The 25,315-nt window shown below is 40.1% G+C and overlaps 2 protein-coding genes across 2 annotated transcripts; both read left to right on the top strand.

The window, feature by feature from the left end:
* Positions 1 to 400: 400 nt before the first annotated feature.
* Positions 401 to 25,135, top strand: LOC146469142 (cell adhesion molecule DSCAML1-like). Its single transcript, XM_085123797.1, has 17 exons — positions 401 to 565; positions 1,227 to 1,299; positions 1,802 to 2,077; positions 2,977 to 3,249; positions 4,161 to 4,436; positions 4,863 to 5,147; positions 6,406 to 6,651; positions 7,130 to 7,399; positions 8,323 to 8,607; positions 9,970 to 10,218; positions 10,969 to 11,226; positions 16,954 to 17,238; positions 18,038 to 18,355; positions 20,272 to 20,342; positions 21,246 to 21,459; positions 22,086 to 22,232; positions 23,661 to 25,135. The coding sequence occupies exons 2-17, from the start codon at positions 1,245 to 1,247 to the stop codon at positions 24,701 to 24,703; spliced, it is 4,551 nt and encodes a 1,516-aa protein (XP_084979923.1). The 5' UTR covers positions 401 to 565; positions 1,227 to 1,244; the 3' UTR covers positions 24,704 to 25,135.
* Positions 11,595 to 13,635, top strand: LOC146469143 (uncharacterized). Its single transcript, XM_085123870.1, has one exon. The coding sequence runs from the start codon at positions 11,902 to 11,904 to the stop codon at positions 13,114 to 13,116; it is 1,215 nt and encodes a 404-aa protein (XP_084979996.1). The 5' UTR covers positions 11,595 to 11,901; the 3' UTR covers positions 13,117 to 13,635.
* Positions 25,136 to 25,315: the final 180 nt, after the last annotated feature.

The following is a 25,315-nucleotide window of genomic DNA, read 5'->3' as shown; positions in this document are numbered from 1 at the left end:
ACTCCAAGAGGAGAAAAATCTTATTGTTCCTCTCCACCAACATGGCCGCCATGACGTCACATGCAAATGATCAAATAATTGACCTTCCCCCGAACGTTTGCATTTTTCTAGATATAGTTGTGGCATATTTTTTTGACAAAATTGATGCAATTATATGGCTCAACCCGTTACTCCTTGGATTTTTTTCTGAATTTTGTGAGGTGTGTTCTGTTGACCTAAAATGAAGTGACCTAACCAAACGTTTTCTCTTTCTTCAGACCAAAATTGAAAACTCTGTTATCCAGAACTAAAGCCCAAAAATATTATTTCCACGTTTATTTGAAGCTGCGGAGACTGAAAATGAAAATTTCACAATATCACCATGTTATTTTTTGTGCGTTGTGTGACTTTGACCGTGTGATCGAACGTAGCACTGGCACGAGCATAGTAACAAGATGGCGGCCTGAAAGATAACGCATTCCTTCGGACGGCGTCTCATGACGATTGTTGCCTAGAGGCTAGACTTTGCCATGATCGGTAACCTCGACGAACTATTGTCGGCCAAACGTATGATGAATTTAGAAAAGTAAGCTTTACGCTTTATCTCTCTGTGTTGTTCAAGTTAGTTCGGTAAATCGTTTATAGCTTTGCAAGTTTGTACGCGGAAAAATGATCCAGTCTTGAAAATAGGTCAGCTTATTAGTAACTTGTGATTCGAGAAACGGGCTTTAAAAGGTTAGTTATGTGTCGATTTTAGGCCTCTTTGGTGTTCTGTAGGCCGATAACAACCCTGAAATATTTGATGTTGTCTTAACGCAGAAAGCACATTTTCATTTTTTAATTCCTGACAGCGAAATATTCAACACTCTTAAGTAAACAGTACTCGAGGTTAAATGGCTTCGCTTTCGATCAAAGATCATATTATAGTTGTCGTGTTGTCATGGTAGTTTGTTCTTTCATTGAGTTAAGTTGAATGTATTATACAATCGGATTACTAAATCAGAAGAAATACATGTTAACAAAAAGTTCATTACCTAGCATTTTACTTTGAATCATTTTGTGGACTTTTCAAATAGAGAGTACAGTTACGTCGTAGGTCAAATCGCCGGTTTTTCTGTGTGAGATAAAAGTGTTTACATTTGGCCTCCATTCATTTTGGGACAGGATTTCTACATGTACTTCAATAATATTATTATTTCTTTGTCATGTCCTTAGGAGTTAACTCTACTTTGTTTTTCTTTCATCAGCTGATTGCAAAGAACGCTATGTGGGCCACAGTATATTTTCTTCTAATAACTGTAAGCTTTCAATTTAATACAGGTAAGATGACTCACTTCCCCCATGGAATTGTTTATTTAAAACCAAAACAACATGATTTCCTTCATACATGTACTGTTAGTTTGCATAAATCATCATCATCATCATCATCATTATCATCATCATCGTCGTCATTGTTATCATTATTGTCATCGTCATCAATGATCTTCATCACCAGGACCACCATTATCATTGTCATGAAAACTCCCTGGGACCCCTGAAGGAGCAATTGTGGCATTCACAAAATTATATCCAATTTCAGGAGCCAATTTTGATCCAGAAATGGCAGCTACTCTCAATCACCTTTCCTGGGCTGTCCACTTTTCCTATTTTTCTGTGGTGAAAATCACATGCAACATTTGCTGGTGATCAAATTTGCCTTGATCGGCAGGTAAAATTGCCAGGCGTGTTGCTGGCTTTAGACATATTGCAGAGTTCAAGGAGCTTCTCAAGGATAATAATGTTATAGTTGACTGATGATCAGTAATCTTGTTTATCTTGCTAGGAGCTTCCTTGACGTTTTTGAAGGAGCCCTCTTCTAGATCTGCTATCAAAGGAGGTCAGATCACCTTTGAATGTCAAACTGATGTTTTACAGCCAAGCTATCATTGGATTAAAGATAGCAGCAACATTACAAAAGGGACCATCTCCTTCTCAGACTCAGTTTCAAAACTTTTGGTTAATAACCTGGAATTTTCTGATGCTGGAAACTATACCTGTGTTGTCACTGACACACGGTCAGGGCAGAGAGGTGAAAGAACAGGAGTGTTGGCCGTCAAAGGTATGTTATTGAGTTATACATGTACTAGGATACTGACAAATGTACACTTTGAAATAAATAATAACTAGTTCAAGTATGCCCAATTCAACCAGCTGACAGGTTTGCATTAGCACTGGTGCTTAGAATTGGTTACTTACACATAGCATACAGATCTGGGAACAATACCATTCTTCTCTGGATCAGATACTCCTGGTTTCTCCATGCTGGGTCTATCCTGTGATGGACTAGCATCCCATCCAGGGGGGAGTAGTAATACTCCTAGACACTTCATGCTGGGTATCCTGTGATAGACTGGCATCCCATCCAGGGGCAGTAGTAATACCCCTGGTCACTTCATGCTGGGTAGCCTGTGATGGACTAGCATCCCATCCAGGAGGGAGTAGTAATACTTCTAGTCATTTCATGCTGGATATCCTGTGATAGACTCGTATCCCATCCAGGAGGAGTAGTAATACTTCTAGTCACTTCATGCTGGGTATCCTGTAATGGACTAGCATCCCATCCAGGGGGGAGTAGTAATACTCCTAGTCACTTCATGTTGGGTATCCTGTGATGGACTAGCATCCCATCCAGGGGGGATAGTAATACACCTAGTCACTTCATGTTGGGTATCTTGTGATGGACTAGCATCCTATTCAGGGATATTGTAATAATCAGTCACTCCATGCTACAGATGTCAGATTAAGCTCCAGTAATTGCATGCATCTAGGCTTGACCTACTGGTAATCCAGATAACGACTTAGGTTTAGAAGGTAATTATTGTTATTAACTAAAAAGTTATAACTAAATGTAGGTTTAGTCTTGGATTTCAGCAGAGGAAAAGGGTTTGTGTTCAAATAAGGAATACTTATAATTAAAATTCTCATTACCACAATGATTGTTGTCTTTTGTTTTTTAAGGAAAACCAACCATTGTTCAAGCACCGTCAGTTTTAACAGCCTATGTGGGACAGTCTGGTATGTTGCACTGTGTGGTTGTTGGTGACCCCAAGCCCACTGTTCGCTGGAAAAACAACACTGCAATCATAAACACAGGTGGCAGGTTTGAAGTGTTCAGCAATGGCTCCCTGAAGATAAGCAGTTTAGAGAAGAGTGATGACGGTCGATTGTTCACTTGTGAAGCTGAGAATTCATATGGAATTACATTAGCAAGCTCGACCTTGAATGTAGATGGTATGTGTCAAAATTATGGTAAAGTAAGCTTTGAGAGCCCATTAAGGGAACTGGCCATAATTAAAGAAAACCTCCCATGCCTCTCTTTAGTCACTTTCAAATTCTTTGGAGCCAGTTACTTGGGCCAGACTTGCTGCCAAAAATATTTGGCTTAAAGGGGGTTAGTTTTTAAGGAAACTGTGGTATTGCATTGATCAGTGGGGAGTGGAATTAAATGTTTGGTTTATCAACAGAGTTGATAACTAAATGTAAATTGGTCACAGTAAAGAGATTTGAGTGCAGACGTTTCGAGCGGAGCGAATCAGCTGTTGGCTGCTGGATGCAAATGGTAGCTCTGTACAATGTTTTGTGAGGCTGCCGCTGGCAATTGACTGTTACAGTGACAGTTTAAAACTCCTACTCATCCCAAAAAAGGAGTCGCAAAAGATATGCACTTAAGTTGTAAAGGTGGCATTTTCATATATTTGAAATTTGTCAAATTCCAACTGGTTTATTGAGGTTGGAACATGTGAAATTTGAAATTATAATTTATACACTCTGAGTGCATGTTCAACAACAACGAAATGTGCTTTGGAAGTTAGATTCTCATTGCGTGAAATCAAATTGCTCCGTCCCAGAAAACATCCCTACCACCCACATGGAAGGTCAATAAAAATTCTGAGGGGGAGGGGTTCAAAAAGCCAAACAGTGAGTGGCATCTTATTTGTTCTTAGTGTAACACTTTATTGATCATATGGGTCATGAGAATATAGGAAATGATCAGCAGATATAAATTCTCTCAACTAGCTAGTAACATTGGAAAAATATGGAAGACAGTGAGAAGAATACCCGTGGAGTGGGTGGCTTCAAACCCAAAATCTTCTGTGTGGTGGGTACTAGCAACACATTAATCTTTTTTGTATTTTTTCAAGACCCTCCTAGTCATCCATCATTTACTGTAAAGCCAGTCAACCAAACGGCCTTGGAGGGAGGAAGAACAACATTTTACTGTGCAGCATCAGGAAATCCTTCTCCTACAATCACGTGGAGTAAGTTGAATGGAAACATCTCAGCTGATCGACGTCAGGAACCGTCCCCAGGATCTTTGAGGATTGTCAATTTACAGCCAGGAGATATTGGCATTTATGTCTGCACAGCACAGAACTCGGAAGGCAGTATAACAGCACAAGCCTTTCTTCGTATTCAAGGTAGTGTTTGCTTAAATTTAAGATGGATTGATGTCACTACATGTATTGAACTTAAATTTGAAATTCATGCCCAGTTGTACACTCAGATGTACTGGTTGTTTAGTTTCTGTGAACATATTAATATTTTGTCTGATCTGGAAGGCATCGGGCTTCCTTTAGCCTCTAACTATGCCACATGCAAAGTGATTAATCACACATTTTTCACTGCTTTTGCCTCGTGACCCAATGCAATTTGATTTAGCTATGGCTTGGACATGTACACAATGGATTTTTTAGAACTTGCAAACAAGTTACATGCAGCTGTTACTCACATCTATTAAGCATTTAATCACAGGTGACAACTCTCTATGCAAATTACCCATCTGCCTATGCATTATTTGGTCCATTAATTTATAAACTGATAAAATGACTATTCTGTTCCCTAAGGCTATCCACGCATAACAACACCACCATCAAATACAGTGGTTACAGAAAACTCATCAGTTCAGTTTCTTTGTGTTATTGAGGGTGACCCTAAGCCCCATGTGGAGTGGACCACACCCAGTGGTACCATACTTACCCTGCAGTCTCAGCCCCCTGATGGAATAAGGGTCCTTGCAAACAATTCCTTGAGCATAGATGTGGTAAAAGAAGTGGACGCTGGAAGCTACACCTGTACCGCTGTGAACAATAATGGTCGTCGGTCTGCTTCAGCTTCCCTGACTGTCCTAGGTAAGTGTTCCTTTGTTGATGTTAGAATATTATAACCTACTATAGTAAGGAATCTGAGTAGCCATCTTTGTGGCAGAGTCACTTATGAGCACTCATCCAGTAAATTCTTCGGCACAAATCAGCTGATACTTAAGTATAAGATTTCATATCAAAAATACAGTAGGGTTAGAGGACAAGTAAATAATGTACTTGTAATGCATTCCAAATGTAATTGTACTGCATTCCAGGTTCGGATACCAATCAAACTATATATTACAGCATAATGTATATTGAGTAAAGCTGCTGTGTGAATCTCAAGACTTTAGGCACTCAAAAATAACTTGTAAAATCATGCTGGCTTTTCTCAACTCCTTGTTTTAGTTCAGATGATAACAGTGTGCATTTTGTAGGGCTGTGATGTAAAGCCATCTGTCATTTCAACCTTGTCTGCCACACCTTCCCACAGTAAACTTGTTATTAAGAAAGAACAGCTGATCAGTGTTTAAAATGAGCAGGGGATGAAGAGGACATTATTAAGTGCCTGGTGTCATTATCTGTTCACAGATTCATTGATAGGTTGGGAGTCCTAGCTAGGGTATGGCCAGATCATGTTTGGAGTGATCTTGGCACAGGTCTGCACATTTGAACAATTTTATGCTATTTGCATAAAATGCTGTAAATGTGCAAAGCTACAGACATAATGCAGACAAGTTGATCATCAGACAATTGCTCGTGTCCAAAGAAATCACTGCTGTGCTTAAACATAATGCCCAGACAATCAATCCATCACCATTAACACTAATGCCTAAAAAATGGTACAGTAAGGCCCAGAGTTCAGACACTGTACTTCACATGAGTGGAATCAAATTTAATGAATTAATTTCATGGCATCTGAATCAATTCAGAACGGCCGATCCAATTCGGATTGGCTTTGCCATTTTTTTCCCACCTTGCTCAGCCAGGAATAATGGCTGTGGACCAGCTTTGATTCAGATGCCTTTTTTTCCCGTGAGGCAAGTCAAATGCATATTATTAGCCTAAATCTGCAATTTTCTTCAGTCGAAGTATGCTTCAGTGAATTAATTTTGCCTGAATTAAGTTTGGCGTCTGAATAAATTCAGCCATGATTTATTATTTTGGGTGGGTCTAAATTTGAATTTGATTTTGCTCATGTGAAGTACAGCATCTGAACCAGGCGTAACATGTCCTTACGTAAGGTGCCTGTTTTAATTAATCAATGACTGCATGGATTGCTTCTGTTATTAATTATACTTTTCAGCTCCTCCAAGATTTTCTACACCATTAAATAACAAGACACAAAACATAAACAGTCAGCTTGTTGTGGAGTGTGGAGTCAGTGGAGTACCTGTTCCAGCTTATCAGTGGCTATTTAATGGTTCAGTTATTACAAGACAACGTAACCTGAACTTGAATTCTGTGAGCCTCCCTAATCAAGGATTCTACACATGTATTGCAAATAATTCTTTAGGATCAGTTCAGGGCAGATTTTACTTATCAATACAAGGTAAAAATTATTTATGTAATTTCTTTCTTGTATATCAAGCAATGCAGTGCTCTAATACTGGCAAAAATGGGTTTGAATTATTTTAATGTGCAACAAACAAGAGGGTACAAGAACAGTGCAGGTAAGAATCAAGCTGAAAGAAGGCAAATTCTCATTTGATTAAAATAATTTTCAGGTATAGTTATATTAAAAAGCATAACTCTTGACCAGATCATTATTCTTGAGAAAGAAAAAGAATAAATTATTTGATTTTGTTTTTAATCATAATTTTCAGTAAAAATAAAGGTCTCTGGAGTAGCAGTGATACCCTTTTACCTTCTTTAGAATAAGTCAATCAAATTACTTAGCAGTGAATCACTAGTTAGCAATGGCTGTCAAGTTGAATTTATACATGTTCTGTTGGATGTAAATGAAAATCATATTGTATATTTGTGTGTATATTTCAAAGAACTTAATATAATTTTTTATCTTTCACTAGTGCCTCCCGTGTTTGTCGAAACACCAAAGAATCAAACAATTCCCAAGGGACAGTCAGCCTCATTTTCATGCTCTGCAACAGGAGATCCTGCTCCATCAATCAAGTGGTACAATTCACATGACCCCATCAGCCATAATGCACACTTCAGTATTTTATCCAATGGGACTCTGTTGGTGCGAGGTGTCACTGAACAAGATACTGGCTGGTTTACATGCCGTGCAACGAGTGAAGCAGGGACAAGGGAAGCAGAGGCATATTTATTAGTGGCTGGTATGGGAATTGTTTTGTGTCAATGTGCAGTTCCAGAAAATATCCATACTCCCCCTCACGGAAGGTTTTTTGTTTTGTACCCCCTCCCCCCAGGAAATTCCAGTTTTTAAAATTTTGGCTTCTAAGACTCCCCTCCCCGTAGGAATTTCCAATTACCTTCCATGGGGTAGGAATTTTTTCTGGAACTGCACAATAAATTATGGCCTGGTTATTGTATACTTTATCAATGTGTGTGGTAGGTAGACATTAATATCAAAATTTAAGTAATTTTGTAGCAATTTTATTGCAATTTTACATGCATTAATTAAAAGTAAGAAATAATTACGTTTTTTTTAGAGACAGTGTAGGATCTCCTGGTTATGAGGCTAAATAAATTATGTAAAGTTATCAATATTTTTATTTTCTTGATCAATCACTAAAATCTCAGAACTGAAATTTAAAAAAATATGTGGCAGTAACATACCAGTGAGGAGAATTTAAAATAAATTATAATTTTGGGGATTTGGACATTTTTTGAAATTCCAGATGACTTATCAGATTTCAGTTTAAATCTGCTTTTATCAGCTGGTCAAGTTCAAGTTTATTCAAAAATTCAAAAATTTAGCAAAAAAGAGAGACTGGCCCACAGGTAGCGAGAGCTAATCTAGGCGGGCCAAAGACAGGACAGATAGAATTTAGAGGAGGTAGAGAAATCACGAGTAAAACAGACACAAAAATATGGTAATTGTTAGGTAATTTTTAGCACAAACTTGACTAACATGTTTCATAAAGTTACAAGGATTTTAAAAAATTCACCTTTCAGATTGATTAAATGATTGTTTTTGATAAGTGTTATGCGCATAACATAGTCTTTGGGTCTGGCAAGTTATTGAGATTTTGTGAGAAACAGATCCCTGAAAGACTAACATACCATTGTATTTCAGATTATCCCGTCTTCACTTCCTTTCCAAGTAACACCTCAGTTGAAGAGGGAGGTAGCGCAACACTTCCATGCCGTGCGCGTGGACCAGACAAGCCAATTATCACATGGACGTTAGAGGATGGAAGTGGAACATCAACCAACATTGTTACTGGTGTTGATGCACAGGTGGATCCCCAGGGAGATCTGAAATATACAAAAGTGATGTCCAAGGACAGGGGAGCGCACATCTGTAGAGCCTGCAATACTGCTGGGTGTAAAACTGCCAAGGCCTTTTTGGATGTGTTGTGTAAGTATGATACACGTATATGGTAGATGCGGTAACCTGAAGATGTGCTGTTGAGGTTTTATACTCCTGAATTTTAGGCATGGATTGAAATTGTTTCTTCCTATTTTTGAAGTTTAGCCAACATGACAGGGTTCACAGCATAGTCGATGTTGGGAAATCATGGAATTTGAAATTCTGATTCCAGCCCTGGAAAAGTCATGGAAATTAGAATAATTTGTTTGGGTAGTGGAAAACTCACAGAATTTCAGGTTTCCCCCCCAATTTTCTTTTAACTGATGACTGAAAAGTAAAGAAATTTAGGAAACTTTGTGTCAAGCATCAAAACGGTCAGCCAGTGGAGCATTTCACTCATTGCTTTCACCAGTCCTCTTGTCAATTCTGAGAATGAATGAATGAATGAATGAATGAATGAATGAATGAATGAATGAATGAATGAATGAATGAATGAATGAATGAATGAATGAATGAATGAATGAATGAATGAATGAATGAATGAATGAATGAATGAATGAATGAATGAATGAATGAATGAATGAATGAATGAATGAATGAATGAATGAATGAATGACTGACTGACTGACTGACTGACTGACTGACTGACTGACTGACTGACTGACTGACTGACTGACTGACTGACTGACTGACTGACTGACTGACTGACTGACTGACTGACTGACTGACTGACTGACTGACTGACTGACTGACTGACTGACTGACTGACTGACTGACTGACTGACTGACTGACTGACTGACTGACTGACTGACTGACTGACTGACTGACTGACTGACTGACTGACTGACTGACTGACTGACTGACTGACTGACTGACTGACTGACTGACTGACTGACTGACTGACTGACTGACTGACTGACTGACTGACTGACTGACTGACTGACTGACTGACTGACTGACTGACTGACTGACTGACTGACTGACTGACTGACTGACTGACTGACTGACTGACTGACTGACTGACTGACTGACTGACTGACTGACTGACTGACTGACTGACTGACTGACTGACTGACTGACTGACTGACTGACTGACTGACTGACTGACTGACTGACTGACTGACTGACTGACTGACTGACTGACTGACTGACTGACTGACTGACTGACTGACTTCATTAAAGTGTCAGAGTATTTAGCTACTGTGAACTAATTGTGGACACTATTTGAAGTAGAGACATTCCAAGAAATTCCAATGAGGTCAGGGTGTAGGTTTAAAAGTCATGGAAAAGTCACAGAATTTCTTTCCCAGTTTCTGTTTGAACTCCATATAATAGTACATAGCTTGGTTTCCAAGAGTTCTGATCTTATGAAAGTCAAGCTTATTTAGACTCTTTCTCTCCTCTTTTAGTTGCTCCACGGTTCCCAGTCTCTCCCGCACCTGTGTTTGTCCTCAAGGGAGGTACTGCTGTGCTGGAATGTAGACCAGAGTCCAATCCCCCTGCGGTCATAACATGGCTGAGAAATGGACAGAGTCTTTCTGGGACTGGACACCAGTACAGTGTTTATAATGTGCAGCCGGCAGATGAAGGGTTGTACACATGTAAAGCTAGAAACAGTAGAGGCTCAGCACAGGATCAAGTTCAGCTGTCAATTGGCAGTAAGTCTTTTTCTTGTTGGCTTTCAGTCGGTACACACATTTCACAGTGTCGCTTTCAGGTGCGCATGTCAGGTCAAAATATATTGGATAAAACTGGGAACCAGTCAAGACAAGGACAGTCTAATGTGCAAATCAATCAATCTGGAGAGTGCTGCAGTGTTAGGATTTGATTGGTCATACATATGGTCTAGCCTCCCTCGCAGATGCTCTTTTGGCTTGTCAATCTTTCCTCCCCAAGGTTGGGGATTAAAGATTGCGTGACCAGCCAATAGAACATCTGCAAGGGAGGCTAGGCAAATTACAGTGAGCTTTATGTGGTATGTTTTCTTAGCCTAGTACAATAATCATCATTTATCTTTATTCTTAGAGGGGTGGGGTGGGGGATAGGTAATTAGCTTACCCCAGGAAATTGCATTATGAATTATCACCAAATATGCCATTACGTTAATCTATCTCCCTGGGCTGCTGAGGACTGACGTTACTGCAAATTTGATCTCTCCCTCTCATCATAGACTCATTAACTTGTAAAATTATTGACAAAAGAAAAACAAATTCCTAGATGTTGTTCCACTGAAAAGTAGCTACTTCACCACTTGTACCAATCAAACCAATGGAAGCAACTGTTTTATGACTCGTACAAGTCATACCAGTTGACTCTGCACTTTCACGACTTGAACAAGTGGTGAGTATTGGATACCCTCTGTGCAGTAGCAAAAGTAGGCACCTGATAGTCACCTAATTTTCTTTCAGCTAAAGCAGAAATAAAAGACTTCAAACAGACTCCCTCACAGAACAGTAAGGTCCAGGTGCAGTGTATTGTGGATGGAAATCCTTCTCCAGAGGTGACCTGGTACCTACAGAATTCTAAACTACCAGACACACAGAATTACCCCGACTATGACGTCACTGCTGGCAAAGAGCTGCTTGTGCCTGTAGCCGCTCTGGTCAGCAGTTCATTTCTCTGCAATTGTACCAATCCACTTGATTCAGTGGCCAAGTTTGCACGAGGTAAGTTCCTTGGAGTTTTGTTGAAGGGCTTACCGGATTTTCAGAACCCTTGACTATACTTCAGAGGAAAGTTTGAGTTTGGTGTGTAGCTAGTCAAATAACGCTTCCTACTATTAATTCCCCCTTCATAAGTGTTTAAAATGTATAATTCCTTGGTTGAAAATATCTTAAATTTGACCTTTTAAATGAAAGTATAATGTAGTATTTTTTTCTCGCAAGGTGATTAAACGGTATAAAGTGGTTTTAACTTTTGAGTCTGTAGATGACGTCTATGGTGGCCCAGCATTATCAGTTGATTTTTTTGCAACGAAAGCTGAACACCTATGTTGAATTTGATTATCATAATCGATTTCATTTCAAATTTAATTTAAAATGTATACTGAATCTTTATTTTACTTTTAATTTCACTTCTGTTTTCGGAGTGAAATTGATTTTCAAACCAAAAATCAATCAAAACGTGCAAAGCTTTTTAAAAGTCAATTTAGAATGCTAACATATTCGAGAAAAGAAAAAATATTCCTAACAACTACTGAAGTAACGAAACAGAAAAAAAAAATTGATCGGCCGAACGGACCAGCGTTATCATCTCACGCGGAAACGACTGGGACCTAGCCTCGTTTTCCAAGATGGCGGCAATGCATAAATGTTGAACTCTGTGAATTGCGATACTTCAACATGGCCTCTAAGAGTGAATGGAAAGAGGATAATCAGATGGAAAATGACTTAAAGACGTACGTTAGCCAAAATCTAAAGAGATCAGAAGTTCTTGATTTTATGCAGCGAGATTTTCCCCAATATAAGTGGAGTCTTGCAACCCTCGACCGACGTCTTCGTCACTTTGGTATTCATTACATAGATTACGACACTCCACTTACAGTAGTGGCGGATGCGGTGCAAAAAGAATTGGAGGGACCGGGGCGACTACTAGGGTACAGAGCAATGAATCAGAAGCTTAGAACAGAGCACAATGTTCAGGTACCACGTCATCTTGTTTACAACATGATTGCAGAATTAGACCCGGAAGGACTCGAGGCAAGAAGCCTTCAAAGAAAAAAGAAAAAGCCCAAGGGTCAGTTTACATCCGAAGGGCCTTTATGGGTAGCTTCCTTAGATGGGCATGATAAACTATGCGGTTATCAAAATTCGACCTTTCCTCTTGGTGTATATGGCTGTATTGACACGTTTTCTCGCAAAATCCTCTTCTTGTTTGTGTGCCACTCGAACTCAAATCCTTTAGTTGTAGGCAAGATGTACCTTCAGTACCTATTCGAAGCAGAGATGCTTCCGAGAAACCTCAGAGTTGACAGAGGAACGGAAACTGGTAAAATGGCCACAATTCACGTCTATCTACTAAACAAGCACGAAGACATGAATGATCCCACTGATGCAATAATTTATGGTCCCTCAACAAGCAACAAGATCGAGAGATGGTGGCGTGAACTTCATGAACGACTAGAAAAGTTCTTTAAAGAACAATTGACAATACTTTTAAGAGGAAGAGAATATGATCCACACAGTGCACTCGATAGACAACTGCTTGCTTATGTGTTTATACCAGTTGTCCAACGAGAGTGTGACATATTTGTTAGGTACTGGAATTCTCACAGAATTCGAGGACAGGATCAGTTGGAAATTCCAGCTGGGGTACCAGACCATATATTCTCTTTCCCTGAACAGTATGGAGGCACCAACATGGGAATCCCATTGCACAAGGATGAGTTGAAGGAGGTGGCCGAGTTGTCAGGGGTAATGGATGGAGATGTGTTTGACTTTATTGACCCAAGAGTGAGGAGGGAATGTCTGCAACTACTTTCCAATCCAGAAAGAGTTGAATCAAAAAATGCAATTGAAGCCTTTAGGTTTCTCAGGAGAAACATCAAGTTCCTTTAAGATGTGAAATAAATCCCATATAATGTATATTTTACTATTTCTGGATTTGAAAGTGAACCTGGTGGACTGCCATACAAGAAAATCACTACAACCAGAAGCATTCACAAGAACGGCTTTTCGTATCTCAAAATATCCAGAACATGATTATTGCCTTTTAGTTTTGAAACCTAATAATTGCTTGCTATGATCAAACACAGATAATTAAGTTATTGGTATAGAATGTTCATTTTTAGTGTTCCTGTTGAAAATGAAGTGTGAAACTCACCTAAACTGATGTTGAATTGACTCATACAGGAAGTACTGGACTACCAACAGCATAGCCATTGAAAGCTGGAAAAAGTAGCAAGTAGATTGGTTGTATTCTTTGTAATAAGTGGTGTCTGAAAACAGACAACATTATGTGGCTCCAGGACAAGTATTTTTTTTTCCAGTTTTATTTCAAATGTTATAAATTAAATAGCAGGGTGAAAACAGGACACAACATGAAAAACAACCATGAGTTTAATTCGTTCAAGGTAAGTGTAATCAATACTACAAGCAACAACTGAAACTGTCAACTGACCATTTGATTATGTTAAAAAAAATGCGTTTTCACTGCATGTAACCTGAAAAGACATCTTTCTGAAAACAGTGACAAAATGTGACTACATAGTTCTAACCTTCCAAACTGGGAAGGTGGAACGCTAGTTAAAATTATGGAAATTCATAAATAAAAACTAAATACAGTCGGAAAATGCTACTGAAACAGCAACGACTGTCAAAAACGATGCTCACAAGCGATAAAAACAATGTAAGCCATAAATAAAGCTTAACTATTTTCATGACCCTCACTCTGTAACCTATAAGAAGAAGAGCCACAACTTACAGCTCTTGTGCCAATATATAATATTCTTGGCGTAGGAGCCTTTCTAGAGAGTAACGTGGAACAAAACCCAACTAGTACCAAAATGGCAAATCTTTCTTAACAACAAGGGACACTTTGGGTGGGGAAGTTCAATACATGACTAGCCTGATAAATAATAAATTAAAGGACTGGAGCATAAATCATACTAAATGACTTAAAACATTTCAATACATCCCATAATTAGTCAGATATGAAAGGGTTGTGTTTCATGACCTTTGATCATATTTGGTTTTGTCACCAGATTATAAGAACTGTTTTTTGGTTACAGTGACTTAAGATTGCAAACTTCCCATAATCAGAATATAATTTTTAACAGTTGAATTTGAGGCCACTTGTTAAAAAGTATAAAAAATCCAACCAAACCCAAATTGACGTCCTGATATAAGTTAGCAATTTTTCTCAAGGCTGTATTATGCTCGCAGTCCTTCACCTGTTAATAAAATAATAACCAGTGCATAGAGATTCAAATATTAAACACCATTTCCATCAAAAATTTCCAGAGACATCATATCACAATACTTATTACAGGTGTGCTTTGTTTTATACTCGTCAATTGCAATACAGGAAAGGTTGCCGGCACAAAAGTTGAGCTCCTTTGAACCTAATGATGCATCATTACCAAAAAGATCTGTCGTTGCAATTTCAGGATCATATAACTTATAAGAGGAACCCTGGATATCAAGCAGCATAAGCTTCCTTTCAGATATCTGATAGCTGTAATGTACAAGGCATTGCGCCTTAGCATAAATTTCATCAAATTCCTCTTGTGGGGAAGGGATGCACAAACCATTATTGTTTACATATTTATGAAATTCACCTTGTACAAACTCTTCAACGGTAACTGGTAGCTTGTTAAACACAGAATAAAACACTTTAACATACTCAAACGTACCACCAAATTCAGGTGGTACATTTTTCGCAAATCGTTTGGTTAAGTGTCTAGCTACCGCATTCATTTGTACTTGCTTTCTTGTATGATCTTCTAATGACATACCCAGATCATCATTAATGGCCTTTGCTGCTTTCTCTTGGTACTGTTTTACCACCCATGCGGTGTTTGGAACATCTTTGCCGGTGGTAGTAGCACGAAATGCATCTCTAAATGCTCCATGCGCAAATCTTGTTTCTTCAATTTCGAGTGTAAGTGAACCACATTTAACCCAGTTCATTCTGCGACATCAAAACTCTCCAGATCTAACGCCGTGACATTTGTTGCTGGTGGCTTGACGAGTTTTCCAGCTTTCAGAAGGTCAGTCACTGACACTGACTTGGGAAAAACCACGGAATGCAAGGCAGGCAGATTTCCAGACGTTTTCACTGGACTTGGTACGGACCTAGTCACCTTAGCTGGTTCAAAACAGTCCTCAAACGATGGCTGTCCCAATTTTGGGGCAACGTCAGTGGACGTTGGTGGAAGAAAACGAATAAAATAGACTTTTTTACCTTTGATCTGCTCGAGCTTGGTGCAGGAAGGTCCCCTGTCAGATGCCAGAATATCGCAAGATCCCTCCGGGGCCTGATAATACTTCTCGCAAGCTTCTTTAATATTTTCAATTGTTAGCTCATCATAGTCACCAAAGGGAACGAAATCCCGAGTATCTAAGGGTTCACACTTTTTAAGTCTGCCTGAAGCGGTGCTGGACATACGCTGCACTAAAATGTCGTTCGGTACTGTCTTAGCATTCGCTCCCTTCTTCCGCTCACCTCCACCCGATCGCTTCATGCCCACTCGTGCCTCGAAATCTTCCCACTTTTCCTTTTCGTCTTTTCTCCGTTTCATTTCCAGTTGAAATCAAATTACACAAGGTTATTATTGTCACGAAGAGCCGATACCAATATGCAAACAGAGGAAACGAACGCCGGATCCCTACTGACTGTAAAGTCTCGTGAGAAAATCTAGCATTGCCGCCATCTTGGAAAACGAGGCTAGGTCCCAGCCGTTTCCGCGTGAGATGATAACGCTGGTCCGTTCGGCCCGATCAATTTTTTTTTTCTGTTTCGTTACTTCAGTAGTTGTTAGGAATATTTTTTCTTTTCTCGAATATGTTAGCATTCTAAATTGACTTTTAAAAAGCTTTGCACGTTTTGATTGATTTTTGGTTTGAAAATCAATTTCACTCTGAAAACAGAAGTGAAATTAAAAGTAAAATAAAGATTCAGTATACATTTTAAATTAAATTTGAAATGAAATCGATTATGATAATCAAATTCAACATAGGTGTTCAGCTTTCGTTGCAAAAAAATCAACTGATAATGCTGGGCCACCATAGACGTCCAAAAACTGTGACCATTAATTCAAAGTTACTGAGCAGTACTTTCCTGTGGAACTCAACTAATTATTATGCTGTACAGGAGGTGGTTGAGGTTCTAACTTTTGAGTCTGTGGATGAAAGCCTAAAGTGTGACCATTCAAATGAAAGCTACTGACCAGTACTTTCCTGTAGTGCTGTTTGTTTTGATATACAAGGTGGTTCTAACTTTTGAGTCTGTGGATTGGAGTCTCAAGTGTGACCATTCAAATGAAAGCTACTGACCAGTACTTTCCTGTGGTGCTGTTTATTATGCTGTACAATGAGGTTCTAACTTTTCAGTCTGTGGATGAAATCCTTAAGTGCGACCATTCAAATGAAAGCTACTGACCAGTACTTTCCTGTAGTGCTGTTTGTTTTGATGTACAAGGTGGTTCTAACTTTTGAGTCTGAGCAGTACTTTCCTGTGGTGCTGTTTGTTGGTTCTGACTTTTGAGTCTGTGGATTGGAGTCTCAAGTGTGACCATTCAAATGAAAGCTATTGAGTTGTACTTTTTCTGCGGTGCTGTTTAGTGTCTAGTTTTCCGCAAGTTGAAATCTCACCCAATTTTTAAATTTTGGCATTCTCCGGCAATTTAAGGGAATAACGACTCAGGTGTGTTACTATATATCTTTTCATTCCAGTTCCCAAGGCACCTTCTCAAGTGACGATCACGAAGATCATGGAGACATCATTACAAGTGACCTGGACTCAGTCAGAGCCTTTGGATCTTGTTTTACAATATGTGGCGCAAGTGTACTCTAAGACAGGAGTCTGGGAACCAGTCAACGATACCATACAAGGGACTTCAGTGCTTGTGAATAATTTAGACTCATTCACTGCCTACACGTTTAGAGTGAAAGCTAAAAATGGTCTTGGAACTAGCAATTATAGTCAGCCGTCACGGAATGTCACTACTCTAGAGGGAGGTATGGGGAGACTCTTTTCCCGCGTGAGAAGTAATGAATTTATGAAAGAGGTTTTTTTCAGTCAGTGAAATAGGCAACTTAATCTCGTAACCAGGTCCTCTCACTCTACGGGAAAGAACGCGATCGATTGTACCAGATGTTTTCTTGGAAGACAAGCATCTTGGTACGAGGTTAAGGCATACTCGTAAAAAAGAAAAAAAATTCGATTGTTTGTTGTCCGTGTTAGCACCTACGCGCGTAACAAATTTTTATGTTGCAGAAAGTAGACGCTGTTTCTATTTGTTGCAACATGAAGATTTGTTTCGCGCAGCGGCGGTTATACGTGCAACAAACAGTCGCAACTTGCAAGGCAACATTTATCGCGCGACAAATTGCAAGAAAATGTTGCTCGTATTACTTCGCCTTTAGAGGAGAATTTTTGTGATGTTGGTGTCTATGGTTTGAACTTAAACTGAAAGGGGCACGGTCACGGCGATTTTGCTGTATATATGTCAAAATGGCTCAAATATTTAACAAAGAACCTTTTTCCTGACATGAAATTGCTGTTAGAGCACCGGGAAGGAAATATCAAGCGATTTATCTAGGGAACAACAAACTATAAGTCAAGTTGCAATCCATTTCTATCCTAGCCTTTCCCAGCCAAAAAAATTAATATTAGTTTTTGAGTATTGTTAGGGTTATTGTTAACAAAACTGAACTATCATTTTGACGATTCCATCAATTCAAATACGTTTTTTTGGCTTTTCAAAGTAACAATAAAAATCGGTGACACTGCCCCTTTAATCCTTTTTTTTGACAGCACCATCAGCTCCTCGAGAGCTGGAATTGATTGCTCAGAATGCAAGCGTTATGTTCGTGTCCTGGGTCAAACCAGCTGTGTTGAACGGTTATCTCCACACCATACTGTACCGAATAAACTACACACCTCACAATGGTAACACCTCGGAGGATTTTTCCATTCAACACTCGTCTTCTGGCAGCCCGCAAAACTTTACTTTGGTAGGCCTGTCCCCTGACACGCGTTACAATGTGAGGGTGTACGCTGGGAGGAGAAGAAATGATGGAGTGGAAAGGTGGAGCGGGCCTGTTTCAAAAACAGAGAGAACGTGGCAGTTAGGTGAGAGAAGTCAAACGTAAAAAATATGGAATCCGTTAAAATAAGGTTTTTAATAAGTTAACTTTTTAATATTTTTTTTTTTTTTAGTAATTTGTACTGAAATGATTTAGTTAACTCACACGATAGATTTTAACGGACTGTTCTTATCAGGAGTACCTGATTTGGGGGGGGGGGGGGGGGGCGCTCGACTAAATACCCGCTCTGCACGTTGGAATAGAGCTGGCGGGGAACTGAATACATTAGACGGTTAAAAGGCTGGAACGTTTCTAAATATCTAGTTTACTGAGATTTTTTTATTAAAACACTGGTTCTAGCTGGCTAAAAAATGTCTCGTTTTTTTTTCCCTGCCTCTCAGGACCCCTGTCAGGCTCGTAAAAAAGTCGTGTTTGACTATTCGCTCTAACACCGTCTTTACCAATGAAATTTGAAGGCAAGTAGCGAGCCAGGAAATAACAGCGCCTCCACTGTTGTATGTGAAACTATTTTACGCAGAACATGACCGGCGCTTTTCTTGCACTCGAAAAGGCCGTAAAATACACATGGGCCTCTCCAGGCATTTTGTCCGATAAAATTACCCTCTTCCAATTTTTCGGTGACATTCAGGGAAAAGATTTCGAATTTCCCGAGTTTTTTTCCCTAGTACTAGGGACAAAAAGAACAAACATGGCGGCAGCCAGGCGTTCAGCTGCTCAAGGCCGACAGTTGTTCTTCTTTTCCTTCTCCACTTGGTAACCACTTCGGCCGAAATTTCTGCATGTAAAGCAAACGAAAAGTTTTTTCGCCTACTCGGATCTTCCTAGTGCTAGGATCTTCCTCCCGATTAATCACCCGATTGATAACCAATCCGATTAATTGGTGCGTGTTAATTAGCCTATACGCGATTGAGCCAATCAGAACTCAAGGAAAAGCGTGCAGCCCGTGCCTAGAAAAACAAGCGTGCGTCTTAATTGGTCAGATAACGGTGCACGTGTTTGTTCTTTGACAGTTAAAAAAAAAACAAAAAAACAATGAAATACAAAAGTGGTCCGGTTATTATGCGTTATTTTGAACTCGGTAAACGTATAAAACAAAGCGCGGGAAACAAGCTACTGGACAAAGCATGCTGCCTTTTCAACCCATCAGAAGAGGAAACCAAAACCAATAGTGATTGACCTGATGCTTAACATCCAGCAAAAAAGTCCGTAAATTTCGTTTGGAAGTCAAGTGGTTCAGACATTTTCCGTAAACACCATTTGTAGATTGTACAGTAGTAGAGGTCAGTAATAATCTATTTGCGTTAGAACGGAATGCTGGCAAGCTCAGAACCATTTCTTTTTCATCTCCAATTTCCTCTCTCCAGTCTCCTTTTAAAGAGTGTCACAGGAAACTTCTTTCATCTAGTAAACTTCACCATTATAATTCAACAGTCATCCCACACTGAACTTTCATTCTACAGAAAATAAACACACTGCTTTATAAAGCGTGTAGATCATTTAAAAGGTAAAACAGGGCAGGATTGCCGTTCAATGATTATGGCAAAGATTTTTTTCAAAACAGTATACCAGCCAAAAAAGGTGACGCTTCCATTTACATTCCGCGCAACTTCAATTAGTAGAAGACTGGAGAAGGGAGAAATGACCAATGTTACGGAGTTTTCCGTTTCCAACGAGAAAAAAAAGCAGACTTCTGGAATTACCTTGAAAATTCCTAATGGCAACCTCGCTCCCAGGGTCTCGGGAACGAGGTTGCCCTGAAGGGTTTCCGAAAATTATGATCCATATGCTTTTCAAAACGAACCTTCCGGAATTTTTCTTGCAGATGGTAAACATACATTAACTTTATTTTGTGTCACGAAGCATATTTGTTGAAAGCATCTACATTATACTGTATCGTGTAGGGTAAATGCTAGACAAACTTTCTTGTGTGTTTTGTTGTAGTTCCTCTAACACCCCCTGTGGACTTGACAGCAGAATCCAATGGAGCCTATCAGATCATGGTCAAGTGGAAGGTACTCCGCACTGTTCCTACAAACTTATTTGAACTAGTCACTGTATTGCTTTCCCAAGGGAGGTGGGGGGGGGGGGGGTGGCTACTCAAGAAAGTGTTATGCAGGGAGCCCCGAGGTCCCAACCCTTACCCTTTTATATAGCAGTTTTGACGGAAAAGAAAACCCCTTTCACATACCTACAGGAGAAACACTCTTATCTTTTTTTCGTTGGGTCTGTTCGAGATATTTTGAAAGGCCCATTGCGCTATCCTTTCTCAAACTTCGGCTCGTGAAATATCTACCCTTTTATATCCCTCCATCCTGAAAAAAGGGGCCCCTTTCGGTTGGAGCTTCCCCCAATAGTCCATTATAGGGAGTGACTCCCCCACCCCCCCCCCCCCCTCCGAGTTGTTTTTCAACAGACGTGGTGTGTGAAAAATGATAGTATGATATCAAAGTTTTCAAACTTTTTCAAAATTTACATCACGCTATTTTCTTACAACATGCAATCAACGCCGTTGAGAGAAAGTTACGGACGAATTACGTTATTACACTCCTTTTCTCAGCATATCTGGCAACAGGAAGTCACGTTGCGTGACGAAACTCGTCTTCTACGTTTCGTCATGGAGCTTGTAACATCGGTGTGTCCTGCGATTTGTCTGGCGAAGCTATCGCCATCGTTACCTTGCAAGTTGAAGGAACTATTGCCTCGTGTAGCGACACCTTGCCGGTCTTAACCGTTTTGCAATCCGAGCGCTCGGGAAAAGCTTTGCGGCGGCCATTAAATTTGCATGTACATAAAACACTTGCCAAAAGAAGTGTCCTCAAAGTTTATCACCAAAAAACTTACGTCCAAATTCCACTGACAGAGTTGAAATGCATAAAAACATTTACAACCTTTCTCTCATAACTATGCTCCTATAGGTTCCTTCATACTCAATTCTGGGCTACGATGTATGGTATAAAAAAGACGACAGCGCGGCTGCTTATGACAAGGTGCAGTTACCTAGCATGTCACACACCGTGCACCTCATCCTCGACCTTGAACCAGACACCAAATATGAAGTGAAAGCCCGGATGTACAGCAATGCTGGGATTGGTCCTTTTTCAGAACCGAAAATCGTCAAGACTGGTATTGGTAAGTTAAGTGAGATATATTTTCCAAACAATCGGAACTGGTCCACAATGAAAATTTAGTATTCTGATTGGTTCCCGAGCGGTCTGGATACTGTCTCTATTTCAGTTGTAGCTTTAATTGTTTTGTTTGTTTACAGTTATTCCGCCTTTAAGTTTATAACCTATCATGTATCATCATTCGTTGTTTAAATTGTTGCAACTGTTTTCTTTAGTCCCTTATGGAGGTTAGTTTTGTCTAACCAAATATTGGGCAATGCCATTAAAATACGAGCTGTTGGATCAGCCTTGTATTTTGCAAGTTGTTTTATTTAGTCCATTGCTGACTCTGGCGCCAGTTGTTCAAAGGGCGGATAACTTTATTCAGCGGATAAGTCGCTCTGCAGCGGATAAAATGTATTGGTTGGAGTACATTTTATCCGCTCGATAGCGATTTATCTACTGGATTAAGCTATCCGCTCTTTGAACAAGTGGGTCCAGATCTGCACGAAGATCCAGCTGCAGGTTGTTCTTTTTTGTAGAGGTGGGCCTTTCTAAGTTCACAGAAGTCATTGGAATTTGTTCAAATAACCAGCTCAAATTGTGTAGGCTTTTCAGATTTGTCCACTCACCTGTTTTATTATTTTTCAGATGCATTTGCGGTGTCTTCAAAGCAGAGTGATGAGGAACAGTCTTCTGGTTTACAAATCGCCATCATCTGCTTCTTAATTGGAGTCCTTCTGTTACTTGTGATTATCGCTTTTGTTTGTTTTAAGCGAAGACAATCCAGCGGATCACGTAAGTAACAGTCTGGGTCCAGTTGTCCGAAAGGCGATTAACGCTAATCCCCGATTAAAAGTTAACCGAGGTTTGTATCTCGCTCGTTAAAAATGGTTTTAAAAGCAGATTTTTAGCTAAAGTTAAAGGAAAATCTAAGTCAAAACTGAAGAGCAAAAATCTTTTGGAAAAATACTTATTGATTAGTAATTAAACTCGGATCGAACTTCACGTTAACCCAGGATTAGCTTAATCGGGCTTTGAACAACTGGGCCCTGTAGTAAGTCATGGGTAGTCGAAGTAATTTTTCCATGGCGGTACATGTACAAAACCTTCTTCAGTCTTCAGTCGGTAGAGCAACGGTTCATCAAATCTGGAGGTCTTGGGTTTGATTCTCGCCGAGGTCGAAGATTTTTCTTTGCCTCGTGCAGTCTTTCATTTCCTTTCCAGGATCAACGCTCAATTGATAGTTTGCACGTGACGTCATGGCCGCCATGTTGGTAGACAGGAACAATGAGATTTTTCTCCTCTGGGAGTAAACTGCCATTTTTATGCAAACTATGTGAGCAAATTTTCTTTTATTTTATCCACCAACATGGCGGCAATACAAACCACCTAAAGGACTTTTATTTAAAAATATTTTAAGCTGGGATTTGTGCGGGGTTTTAAAGCATGGTTCAAAATATGGCAACATCCCACCACTGTACTGCTGCAGTTTATCATCGTATTTAGCGAGAGTTGATGGTGAATTCTTTATTAACAAACAAATGCCAAAAGAAACGTGCCCAGAGCCATACGTCTGGACTTACAACTTCATATAACTAACTACTATAAAAGAGAACTAATCACAAACTATTGACAAATGTGCAAAGACAGTTAGATAAAATTGAAAAGGCATCTATTCACCAAACATCGTTTATGACGTTCAGTTCTGACACGTGGCGGGATGTAAGGGTGTCCCCTTTTCCTAGGGCTTCTTGATCTCTGGGGTGGAAACAGTTCACGAAGGGGATGAGTATTATCAGCAGTTATCTTGCATCAGTTATAGGTGTATATTTGCTGGTATGGCCATAACGTAGAGCCCGCTTGCAAAACCTATCAATTTATAGTGGGCACAAGCCAACACCTCAATCGCATAGGTGAAAAGGGACATTATTAGGCTGTCAAACGGCAGTGTAAGCTCTTGTAGTGAGTAGCCGTAGTATTTACAACAGAGTTTGCAAGAGAGTTGGGTTCGATTTGCACAAAAATAATTCATGATGTAAGTGCGTTGTGATCAAGGTGGATACCCTTGCTGTTGACAAACCATCAATCTTGCAGAATGTTCCTTAGTTCCAGCCTCCTCCGCGGACCTTTCTGGCCTAGAGCGTGGGGAACGTGATGGAAACTGGGCTGAGTTCGTAGCGTCCCACAAGTGCGTTAAGCAGTGACTGTTTGTTTGTCTTTCAGGCCAAAGTTTTCATATTGAGAACCCACGCGAGGATCCCTCTCTCAAGTATGTTGTTCATACTCGGAATCGAAGAAGCGAGACTACCTCGCGCGAGTCCACGAGTAATGAAAGCGAAGGGAGCGTGGAGGGCACGTATAATTTTGCAGTTGAAGATGACGAGATTGACGAGGGAATGTTCGCGGGCGACAGAAACTCCGCGCGTGTGCAAGAGCCGCGTCTGCGTTACATGGATCCAGCGGCACTTAATCACGCTATCCAAGCATCCTCCGAGCTCAGCGAGGGGGAAGGAATCCGCTTGGAGAACTACCAACCTCGAGTCAGTCCTGTTTCCTCCTTCAGGAATGGAACAGCAGTTTACACTAGTGTAGATGTTAACGGTGGTGTTGGAAGAAGCTCTGAGCCAGCGAGGGAAAAGAACGCTGATTTAGAGGGCGCATACGAAAACGTCACAGCTTGGGACACACGAAGAGAAGATTTGAACAATTTATCCAAGCCCAAGGGCTCTGCTGGGAAGGCGATTAGTGGTTCCTCTAGTGAAGACGAAGATGAACCCCCTGATTGGATCCCCCCTCCTCCTCCCCCTCCCGCGCAAAACTATAAATCTCCGGTATATAACGACAGTGAAGACCGCTGGAGCAGTCCGAATAATTTAGTTAAGAACGCTGACGAGAACGCTTCAAATGGGCGCTCAGCTACGGTACCAACATCAAAGCAAGATTCGTCCGAAAACAACGATGTTGACAATCGCCTCACTGTGAACGGAAATGAACCGCAACTATATGCTCAAGTTGATCGTTCAAAAAAGAATCAAAAGGCTAACAAGGAATCTCCCGACAGTACTAAAAATGAACTCTTAACAAATGGATCTTTAGATGATGCTGACACATCTGAGGATGATTCTATGATTTGGCCCCCACCACCCCCTCCCCCACACGCATCAAATCCGAACGATGATTCAGACTGGGAACGCCCCCTCCCCCCTGAAATCATGGCCTTACCGGGGAAGAGGAACCGTGTTGCGGCATGGGCGGATGATGATTGAATATGATAATTTAACTAAAAATTAATTAATAGTTTTAATACTTATAAAAAACCAACACAAGGCGATCTTTTTCACAACCGACGTTGGCGGCTGTATTATAACTGAAGCAACGTTGGAATAATAGATCTATTTACCATTTTTCTGTTTAGTTAGCCTCTAGCATTTGAGATCTCTGGAGGGTTGGATTCGTTTTTTTTAAAGTATTCTCATACCATTGCATGGGGGGGACAGTCACGTGGTTTGAAATGGGTAAACCACTGGACTTTTGTGAAAATAAGCTCGATAAACAGCCGCTTTACGGGAAATGAGCCCGCACTCACCCCTCCCCCTCCCCCCTCCTTCGGGGAGGGAAGGGGGAGGGGGTGGGAGAAGAAAAGCGGACACGGGGGAAAGGCGGATTTTGAGCCTAAAGTGAAAAGGTCGTTTATCAATCACACTAAAACCAGAGTGGTTTGATCTTTTTGTACAAATTTTAAAATTACTTGAGTGTGAATCGTGTAGATAAAGCGTACAAATTAACAATTTTAACAGGAAATTAAAAAATATATTAATTACTTGTGTGTAAGCAACAAGGCTTACTCAAGACGTGATAAATAAACAACAGCGAATGTC

Source organism: Pavona decussata, unplaced genomic scaffold (genome assembly GCF_977016875.1).
Source record: "Pavona decussata unplaced genomic scaffold, jaPavDecu1.1 SCAFFOLD_127, whole genome shotgun sequence".
Classification (NCBI taxonomy): domain Eukaryota; kingdom Metazoa; phylum Cnidaria; class Anthozoa; order Scleractinia; family Agariciidae; genus Pavona; species Pavona decussata.
The sequence above is the reverse complement of the archived record's forward strand: the minus strand, read 5'-3'. Positions and strand labels throughout refer to the sequence as shown.

Excerpts from the sequence above, each read along its gene's own strand:
- LOC146469143 (XM_085123870.1), top strand. The coding sequence starts at position 11,902 with ATGGCCTCTAAGAGTGAATGGAAAGAGGATAATCAGATGGAAAATGAC.
- LOC146469142 (XM_085123797.1), top strand. The coding sequence starts at position 1,245 with ATGTGGGCCACAGTATATTTTCTTCTAATAACTGTAAGCTTTCAATTT. Across the intron at positions 17,239-18,037 it reads TGTCACTACTCTAGAGGGAG|CACCATCAGCTCCTCGAGAG; the intron begins GTATGGGGAGAC and ends TTTTTTTGACAG. Across the intron at positions 22,233-23,660 it reads AAGACAATCCAGCGGATCAC|GCCAAAGTTTTCATATTGAG; the intron begins GTAAGTAACAGT and ends TTTGTCTTTCAG.